General features: G+C 36.5%; 1 protein-coding gene across 1 annotated transcript; it reads right to left on the minus strand.

The window, feature by feature from the left end:
- Positions 1–5,014: 5,014 nt before the first annotated feature.
- Positions 5,015–10,214, minus strand: LOC107161384 (uncharacterized). Its single transcript, XM_015507777.2, has 3 exons — positions 9,579–10,214; positions 8,887–9,225; positions 5,015–7,043 (listed from the first exon to the last, which is right to left on the minus strand). The coding sequence occupies exons 1-3, from the start codon at positions 9,684–9,686 to the stop codon at positions 5,241–5,243; spliced, it is 2,250 nt and encodes a 749-aa protein (XP_015363263.2). The 5' UTR covers positions 9,687–10,214; the 3' UTR covers positions 5,015–5,240.
- Positions 10,215–10,955: the final 741 nt, after the last annotated feature.

A 10,955-nucleotide genomic window follows, 5' to 3' on the forward strand; every position in this document is an offset into this window, starting at 1 on the left:
ATAACGCAAGTTCGGATAATCGCGGTTCGACTGTAGTAACATTGGGAGATGGTATTTTGCACCAACTGTATTACTTGTAATTTACGCCACTAATAGGTATACATTTATGTGCGCATGGAAATATAAAAATTAAGCATGTATTTTGCGCCACATCTAAAAATTCATTTTGGTAATTTGTACCACGACAGAAAACGAAATGGAATATGTAATCTGTGCCACATTTTCAACTTTAATTTATTGTTACAGTTTACCATCAGATAAATTTACTGATAATCGCATCGGAAATACAGTAATACATTAATACCGACGCGTATCAAATATAATATTGTTGTGTTCAATTAATAATAAGTAGATACGAGATCGATTACGTCTAATTGATTACCATTTGTAAAATAGTATGTAATCTTTAGTTTATAATTATCATAATATGTCAACTAATTTTTATATATATTTTTAATATCCAATATTTTACTTAGCTTTTAAATATAAATAACGTACGTATATTGAAATACTTTTGTTCATAATTATTTAATCTGCAAAAAAAATAAATAATTGTTTAGTTATTTGAAAGTGGCAAATTACAATTTTTGAAAGTATAAATGGCGCATATTACTTATATACGAGTATTACTTGTATATATATTACTTAATATATATTACTTATTATTTAGTTTTATATAGCACAAATTACAGACATTAATTTTTAGATGTGACACAAATTATATAAATATATTTTTTGGAGGGATGCTTTTTGCGCAAATTACATACGCCCATTAATTTTAGGAGATTGACATTTAAAATTCTCAGTATCTTTCAAAACAACCGGGGAGAAAACAAATTAACTAGGCTTATAATATATGATTTGATTTTTTATTTCAATTTAAAAAAATAATAATAAATACCAAATAATAACCATAGAACCTTCGTGTTTTCACCAAATATTCATTTGACTCATATAGTTATAATAATTTATTGTGGGTGTCATATAGATATAATTTACATGTTAGAACATTTTTTTAATTTATAGACGATTACATTTTTAATTTTTGTATGCGATAAAAAAAAACCTTGGATATTTCTTACTATAAGTTGCTAATAAACTATTAGTTAAGAAAGTAAAAAATACTAAAAGTATGATTGTACTTAAACATTTTTTTATGAGTATCCGACACTAAAATGACATTGATTTAATTTAAACTGGTATCATCAAAATATTTTGGTTGTTTTTTGTATTCTTCATAAAGGATTAATCTTTATAACTTGAAACATTTTAAATGCTACTTAATTTATTATTTTCTATATGATTATTTTAAGATATACAAACAATTTACAATTTTAAAATACTCATGAATCGCTATAAAATTAAAATATAATAAAAAACGATAAGTGACTCTTTGAGTGCTTTAAAATCAATCTTAAATCCATACTCTAAGAATGGGCTAGTGCAGAACATCCAAGCACTGACATCTACATCCCATAAACCATTCTCTTTCGTGTGGGTCTCTTCTCACGTCAGCATTTCTGGCAATGAAAGAGTAGATAAATCTACAAATGAAGCTACACTTCCTCACAATGCCTTAAAACTAAACTTAACCACATCCTCAGAGTCATTTGATACCATTAATCTCAAAATTCTTGATACATGACAAACAAAATGGACCAACGTTCCTCTCAAATAAATTAAGAAATATCAAGACTTCCATAAAAAAAATGGAATTTTCCCTTTAGCCTAAAAATAATAGACGAGGTCATCATAACCCGAGCGAGAATAGGCTACACTCACCTCACTCATTCCTTCCTCATCACTAAGGAACCTGCTCCAGTATGCAACACATGCAACGTGAACCTATCGATCGACCACATTATCACTAGATGTTTAGAATCCCAAAATACACTGGAACTCGGACAATTTTTAAAAACACAACTTTCCTCCAGGAGCGGAGTGGCCGGTCTGGAAATGGGAATTTTCCAGATGGCCTGGCCCATATTATGGCCTGGTGGCCCGATCATTTTATATTAGATTTTATTTACAAAATTAGTAAATGCGTCAACAATGTTTTTGTATTAAAACTTTGAAATTACGAAATTAATAATTATTGTATTTGGTATATTATTAATACAAATTGTGATTTGTGTTACATTTTAATAGCATCGTAGGAGTATAAGAAAGCATGGGCCATCGGGTATAAAATTTCAAAATATCGATTGGTTATTTTTATAATAAACACCCGAGTACTGACGCCTGTTGAAACCTGAAAGTTGTTTATCTTCAGAGTGGCGACGAACATAGACATACACCAATATATAATGGCTATATTGAATAATACCTAATGTTGTGTTATTGGTCGGTGGTCCCACTGGTTATTGTTATTTTTATAAATAATATCTGTAATAAACCCAAACAAATCTTCGCATGCAGATGTGATATGGTTAAGGCTATGATTGCTGATTGTTATTAGTTATTAGCGTTTGTGCACTGGACTTGAGTGTGTCCAAACAACTACGCGATTTTAATTATTGATCATACGATATTATGAATTATGGACAAAAAAAAGAAAGGAGGGGCAAAAAGGGATCGTGAAAAAAATAAAAATTACTTGCGGAATGTGCTGAAAAATGTAATCGATTAGATTAATTTTTTCGCAAAAGTACACCTACTAAAGTGACTGATAGCCAAGACAGTCAATTGTTGGCCGGAGATCCAAGTTCTGAAAGTAAGTGGATTAATCATTTTTAATTTTTATAATTTTAAGGCTTAGCATTTTTCTAGATACAAGTACTTAGGAAATAGGAAACAATTTTTTGTACCATAAAATATTTGATTGTATTTATTGCTTAGCTATAAATGTTCTAGTTATGGTAGGGTCGTTGGGATCATTAAAAATTTTTTAATTTAACAAAATAGATAAAATAATATAATAAATTGAATAACGTTTATTTTTATTTTATTTGCTGGTTAACAAAATTAAGAAACAATATTTGAAAATTTCCGAAACGTTTGTGTAATAAATTTTATATAGTGAGTGAATACCTATTTAGCACAGTTTATTTTAGTATATAGTACCTCAGATATTATGTACTTATCTTTTTCATTAATCATTAGTTCATTACTCATTGCCGTAGAGCAAAGGACTTGTAGCTCTAAAAAATCACCAAATATGCACTTAATATTTTGGTTGTATAATTAAATAGATAAAAATGTCTATGAAAAAATATTGATAAAATGATAAATTATTTAAAATATGCAATTGTAAGCGAGATAAAATTTTTCAATACTAGCTTTGTGAAAGCATGAAATGTATTTGCTTCGTACTTGTGAAAGGTCATTTTCAACCCTGAAGTATTTGAAAAATTGGTTAAGAAATTCAATGACAAATGAAAACCTTGAGTCTTTTATGCTAATGGTCATTGAGAATAAAATTCTGATGGAAATAGATAATAATATTATAATAAATGCAAAATGCAGTTGGTGAAAAATCTAAGCTATTATCAAAATTATTATTATAAATGTATATCTTTCTTATTATATAATTATTAATAATTTGTTATAGTTATTGTTTATAAATCATAATTAATATAATACTTCTTTATTATAAATATATTTGTTTTACATTAAAACACCATACTCGTATTATATAATTATTCATATTGCTATTAAACTATACTGATTAAATATTTTCTGATATTAGTGGTATATAAATACAACGCATTAGAAGTTAAACGAAATAGCAATTGTGAATGAAATACTTTTATAATATTGAAAGTATAAATAATATTATAAATAAAATGAAATGTATTTGTTTAATTGTATTGAAATAGGTAAATAGAAATATATAATTTGAGCGTAACGAGAAAATTTTTTTTGGTAATTTAATTGGTAAATGATGGGTGGCCCGGATAAATTTCAATCTCCCGGCCTGAATTTTGTTCCCACTCCGCCCATGCTTTCCTCTGACTTGCTCTAAGCAAAGAAAACACCAAAACAATTATCAAATTGTTCCATTAAATACCTACACTTAACCATAAATTGTAAATATCTGTAAATTTTATTTCTGTTCACATTATTAAAATTGTAAACTAATAACCTAAGATGTGCAGGCCTTATCAATTATCATTAATAAAAAATAATAATAATAATAAATAAAAAGCCTATGAGAAGCCCTAGATAATAATGTTACCTTCAAATTTTATTTGAGATAAACTCACTCTAAATTTTAAGCTAACAGAGTTACACGTGGTCTGCTGAGCGTAAAATTTGGTATGTTATAGGTACGTTTAGACGGAGACAACACAATACACTGGTATCAAATCCTCTGATGTGGTTTTAAGGGGAGTCCCTAAAGAAAATCTAAAAGTAGTTATACAGCACTATACTGGCATTAGACAGACAGGTAACAGTTAATGCAAATTCAACTTCAGTAAAGCATTTATTTTTTATTCATTTAGATCTATTTTGGGTAGGTACCCTTGTAATTATTTTTTAATAATTTTCTTTTCCCTTTCAAATATTTTCAATGTTTTTTTCTGTTAACATTAAGCTTAAATTTAAATAAATCCATAATAAAGTTTGAAAACACTTTTGTACAAGATGCTCAATCTCATGCTAAATTTCATTTAAGTGTATTATACTTAACTGTAGTTAAATGTTCATTAGTTTAACTATACTCTCCTCAGATATAATATATGTTTAATACTTGTATGCAAAGATGATTTAACAATAAGCATTAGCTATCTAGGACGGGGTTGACCGCCTTATCATTATCTCACATTGGATGTAAAACTGTTAGCTTATAGTCTATAATCGTGCATAATACAAATTACATGATCATTATAAAAACACGAATGTAAATAAATAGGTATAATTATTGTTAAGTATTTAAAGCGTATTAAAACCGCTATACTCGTATCCAATCGTTTATATACATACCAAAAGCGTCACTTGAAAATATTATAATATTATGCCACACGATTCGAATGACAACGAATACATAACATTTGAAAACAAAACACAAATGTAATAATTCTAACAAACAATATATTATTATTTTAAGCTAATCGGCGAAAAATGAGTTTCTAGCACAACACGTCGCGAAGTTCATATAAATTATATAAATTAAACACTGCTAACATCTACAATATTATAAGAGTTTGCTGCAGGTGCATCTTAATCTTAATATATATACAAAAATTGAAAAACACTCAAATTTAAATCCTGTGGTTGGGGGGGGGGGGGGAGTCGATTCAGACGACTACCACGACAACACCGGCGGCGGGCGGCTGTCGTTCAGGCACTGGTTGTTGTTGCGATTGTCGTCGTGGTATCGGTACAGACGTAGCCGTGCTTAGGTTCGTCCCTGCAGTTGTCGTCGTAATCGTCGCAGCCGCGGCGGCCACTGTCGTCGTCGAGGCGGTCGCGGTCACGGAGGCTGTTGTGACGTCGGTGGAGGCCGGGGTGGACGAGGCTACGGGGTTGTCGCGTTGGCCGACGTCTTGTGCAGTGATGATGTCGCTTGCAACTCCGCCGTCGAGAACCGTCAGCTGACGGCGGTTCCCGTCGTTGTCCTCGGTGGCCGAGATCTGCACGGACGGCACCATTTTCGGTTTGAAACCACCGTACTCGATGTAAACGACCTTAGTGCGCTGCGGCTTGGACGGCGAATACCCACCGCCGACCCTGTTGGACACGGCGCCGGCCGACTGTTGCAGTATGTACCGCGATTTCCGGCCACCGCCGTAGTAGTTGTTGTGTTGCGCGTAAAACGGTGCCGGACGTCCCGGTTGCACCATCGACGACTTGACGTAGTACGTCCACGGCACCGGATATTGGGACGCCCACACCGGATGGCTGGGCCGGAACGGCGGTACCGGTTGGTGTTGCTTGCCCGCGGCGCCGGCCGTCTGATCCTGGTCATATTTGATCCCGATCACGTTGTCACTTTCGCCAGCAACGCTGCCGCCGTAATCCGGTGACGGTTGTTTTTGTTGTTGATGCAGCGGTAGCTGGTGGTGACCGTAGAAGTTACCACCACCGCCGTTGTTATTATTGTTGTTGTCGTACGTGGACTGCGTTTGCGTCCTGCTGTTGCGTCGCGCAGGTGGTCTGCCGCCGTCCCTGGCGCGGTAATAGTAGTTGAGCTGTTGCTGCTGCGGATACTTGCCGACACCACTAAAATGGTTGTGGTAGTATAACTGACCACCGCCGTATTGCAAGGGCACCGGTGAGTACACGCCCGCCATGTTGCTGTTAAGTTGCTGTTGTTGCTGTAGTTGTAATTGTTGTTGTTGCTGCTGCTGTTGCTGTTGTTTCTGCTGTTGTTGCTGCTGTTGTTGCTGCTGTTGTTGTTGCTGCTGTTGTTGTTGCTGCTGCTGCTGCTGCTGTTGTTGTTGTTGCTGTTGTTGTTGCGCAAGGTTATGTTGATAGTAGTGGTGATATGAATATTGATGCTGCAGCTGATCGTCGTCGTCATTATTTTTAATGGTGAAGAGGTTATTGTTGTTATTGCTATTGTACAAGTACGAAAGCTGCAGTGGCTGATCGAAGAGAGCGGGTGCTGTGGCAACGGTTTGTAGCTGCTGATGTACTTGTTGGATCGATGACGGCTGCTGCAGAAGTTCCGAGCTGGGTTCGGATGGTTGTTGCGCGTTCGATTCCGGTTGCCGTGCCTCCTGTTCAGGTTGTCGTAGTTCCGGTTTGGATTGTCGTAGCTCCGGTTCGGGTTGTTGCAGCTCCGATTCAGATTGTAGACTTCCTTCGGATATTATATACTTGTACTCTGGTTGGGCTTGACTCGAGGGTGAATCGACGAGGTGTTGTTCCGACGAGCTGGGCACGGACATGATTTCTACCTCGGTACGTTCTCGGCCTACGAAAGACGAGAGCGCGGGTATTACGTCGACGGTCATCGGTTGCTGCGTTGACGACTGGGCAGACCACACCGCGGACATTTGTGTGGGCGGCATCAGCAACGGGGCCAACAGCAGTTGCTGTTGCTGTTGCCGTTGCTTTTCGTCTTGTTGTCCGTTATTGTCATTGTCCAGTTGCAACTGTAACGATATATATATATATATATATTATGTAATATAACAGTTTAAACACTATATACGGTCTAATATTTATATTGACCTAATAAAATAGTATAATATCGTAATTTACGCTCGCATGCGTACGATTTGCGGAATTGGCACAGATATACGGTGGAATTTCGAAATGCAAATCAATAAGAAATAACCAAGTGATTTAATTATGAAGACGCCGATTTAAAAAAGCTAGGTATGCTACTCATGCCTCCCCCCCCCACGTTACCTGAACAATCGCGCGTAGAAATTGAAATAGACGTTTGAAACCGACCGGAAATAACCAAAATGTCTACACGTATTAGTCGTATAGTTAATGCTGCAGCTTTTAGAGCAGCCCGTCGATAATAATAAATTTCATTACTATACTGCAGGTACGGTCGTTATTACACTCTACAGTGCAGTAAACGAGAAAGGCGGACAAAAATAATACCAGCTCAAGCCGCCGTGTGCATATATAGAGATACCTACCTATATATACAATAAAACATGGGTAGGTATTGGTAAACATTATAGTGTACACCTCTATATATACAACAGTGCGACACGTGATGCCGCCGAACGGTATTATATATAGTATACCTATATCGGTGAACATAATAATATCCACCGCGTTTGTAGAAATCTCTCCTGGCGCTCACACACGAGCAAAAACAACTTTTGCGCGATCCGATTTTCGCGTCCGCGGTGTTTTCACTCGCGCTTTCTATACGACGGTGGCCGCAAAGTGTACACACACGCACACGCACACACACGCACGCTATAAACATAATATAATACATTAAAACCAGTCGGCGGTCTTTGACGCGATTCTTTGCACGCAGTCAGACGTATTATAGATATATAATATGGGCATAAACCTTAAGTCAGTACCACCTATACCTTGTGGTACTTACATACACAGTCGCACAACGAGCATATACCTAACGGGGCCTGAGGGCGACTTGTGTGTTATTATAGCCTCGCCGGTGGTGTTGTAGCGCACACGTGGGGCCACGATGTGTATGTGTGTGTGTGTGTGTGTGTGTGTGTGTGAGAGAGAGAGAGAGAGAGCGAGAGAGGTTTGTGTTTGTGTTTGAGAAGAAATGGAAAGACCGGTTTGGTGTCGAGCACTCGGCGCGACGATACACGTGTGGCGTGTACACTGCAAGGACGTAAAATATAGGTACGCGCGCGAGTCGGCGGAGGTGCATTTAGCGCTGCAGGTAATTTTCTATATGTATAAAGTGTGAACGTATAGGTACAGGTAGAAGTTAGTATTATATAGTAATCTTAATGGAGTAGTAGTATAGTAGTAGTAACTCTCACTTTCTTTTCGGGGCCGCGATTCGCACGTAAAAATTATACGCGGACAAGTTAGAAATGCGTTTGTCTCTCTCCCGCCGCAGAGAGAGCCACACTGATCGATGATGGGAACCCGAAATCGGAGCTCGCAGAAATCCATATAAGAACTCGCGTACCCGCGCGAACCGTCCACGTACAGAGTAAGCCTTGTGCATATAGTTATGTTCTAGGAAATTCGAAACCACACGGGAGGACTAGCCGTGGTCGTAGTTTGTGGCATGGCATAGAACTTGAAATATTTAAGTCTAATATTCCATCTACCCGACCGCAAACCCACACATCCTCTACCCATCCGTTCAAAACTCGATAAAGGCATCTGATATCATATTTTTAACTATACATGCTGTATAATAATAATACTAAAATAACTGCCTACTGTAGTTATACCCAGCATACCTTTAAAAACTCATAGGCAACCCACCTCTATATTGCCTAGTTCATCACGCTATGGTGTCGTTGTCAGACTCACCTTGTTTTGGTGATCGCCGTTTTCCGTCACCACTGCCTGGGTAGTCGCGGACGATCGCGATTCCTCCGATTCGCTGGAATTCGGTTGCAGTTGGAATGGCTGTGAAAGCGCATCCGCTAAAGGCGATGGTTCTAACGCGTCGACAGAATTTTCAACCGATAAAGCCGGAATTTCACCGGTTCCGATGGCCGTAGCCACGGCGGCGGCCACTTGGACAGGAGCCACGGGTTCAGCGTTTGCTGCGCAACTGCAACTCACCAACAGTATTGCTATCACTGCTGAAGTTACCCGCAGTAGCGTTGGCGCACAGTTGTGATGGTGACCACCACTGACTTTTTTCTAAAATACAATAAGTGAACGCGAATATTGAAAACAAAAATTATAATTGTTTAAGATAAGATTTTTTTTAAACAGACGTGATATATTCACGTAATTTAAAAAAACAGTTTTTTTTTAAGATTTAAATTAGCGTCACTGCAGTTGCAGGGTGACTCCATTAATCACTCGATCCATGCCATAAAATTTATCGTAATTAAAAACTAGCACACATGATCATAATGTAGAAAAATAATTACTTTACAGATTGAATGATTAAAAATAAAAATAATTAATGCCAAATTATCGAAAACCTATATTAGTTTTCAGTTTATACCAGTAATCAATCGTTGAAATTATCAGCTATCAATACTCACCATCGTCATTGTTGTATCGACGTCACTGTTGTAGCCACGCGTTGAACTGGATGTCATTTCACGATGACATTGAACAATCTTGTACGATTCTAGAGCTGTAAAGATCATCCTGAAAAATCCTGTCTCGACAGATACCGTTGATTCTTCTTTGTCGTCGCCGATGCCATTCACCGAGATTCAGTGAACGCAATAAAGGATATAATCACAAAATGTTGAAACTCAACAATTTTGTTGGGATGGTGTCCTTACAAAAGACGGATAATAATGATGACCTACGTTAGGCAGTGAGATAAAAAATTTTCTAGTAACAACGATGTAAGGCTTGAATAAAAAACGAAAAAATCTGCAAGTTAGATTTTTTTGTGTATATTGTTGTTGTTGTTGTTGTCGTTGTTGATGTTAACGATGGTGTTGTTGTCGTAGTTGGTGTTGACGGCCAAGAGTGCGTTGCGCGACTGCTGCGACAGAATGTTGCTGATTGGAAACAAGCATCCAGATCCTCTCATTAAGGGTTTGCCGATTTAGTGTGCGCGTAAACATCGAATACGATACGAGCATAAATTGTAGTAGTGGTAGTGCAATATATCGTACAGAGTAATATAAGAAAGTGTATACTCGAGAGATGGCTGGCTACAACTCTCACTACACTTACTGTAAGCGCGGACTCAACCGGTTTGACAGCGGCGGCGGTCCCGGACTGACTATATACTATAATACACAACCGTAATGTCGGTGTACCCGCAAACCCAGACTTGCCGGGGTGGTATAGGAAATCTCTCCTATCTACACCGCAGTGACGACGACGTGCAAGTGTGTACCTACACATATATATATAATCGAAAACAAAACATGTTTATGTATAATATTATTATTATTATTATTAATATAAATCGTAATAGGAGAAATTAATATAGATTCGCACGAATTATAGAGTAATCAACATAGTAACCGCACAGCGAAATGGCCAACTCTTTACTCTTTGGCGTTTCATATTATAAAATTAACATCCGCGCATGTTCGATATACATATAATAAACACGTCGAGGCTATAATATTTCATTATAACCGTTATAAAGTATATATACAAAATATATACGCTAAGCAATTGGTTTTTTGGTGCTAAAATCAATTGGATATATTATAAATGTACAAACAACATTTTCAAAAACACATCATTATCCTACATACGCCATTAAAATAACTATTATTGAGTGACTTTCTTTAAACGTAATAATATTAGATACATATTACCTGCACTGTGTGTCTGTATATTATACATTATGTAGGTATATTATTTTATACATACAAATATATATTGTGGTGAGTACTTTTTTTGATAAATATAATTTAAACGTCAATACGTTTGTTCATTAGTAA

This window comes from Diuraphis noxia, unplaced genomic scaffold (genome assembly GCF_037042655.1).
Source record: "Diuraphis noxia isolate RWA-SAM2 unplaced genomic scaffold, SU_Dnox_SAM2 contig0001, whole genome shotgun sequence".
In the NCBI taxonomy this organism is placed as follows: domain Eukaryota; kingdom Metazoa; phylum Arthropoda; class Insecta; order Hemiptera; family Aphididae; genus Diuraphis; species Diuraphis noxia.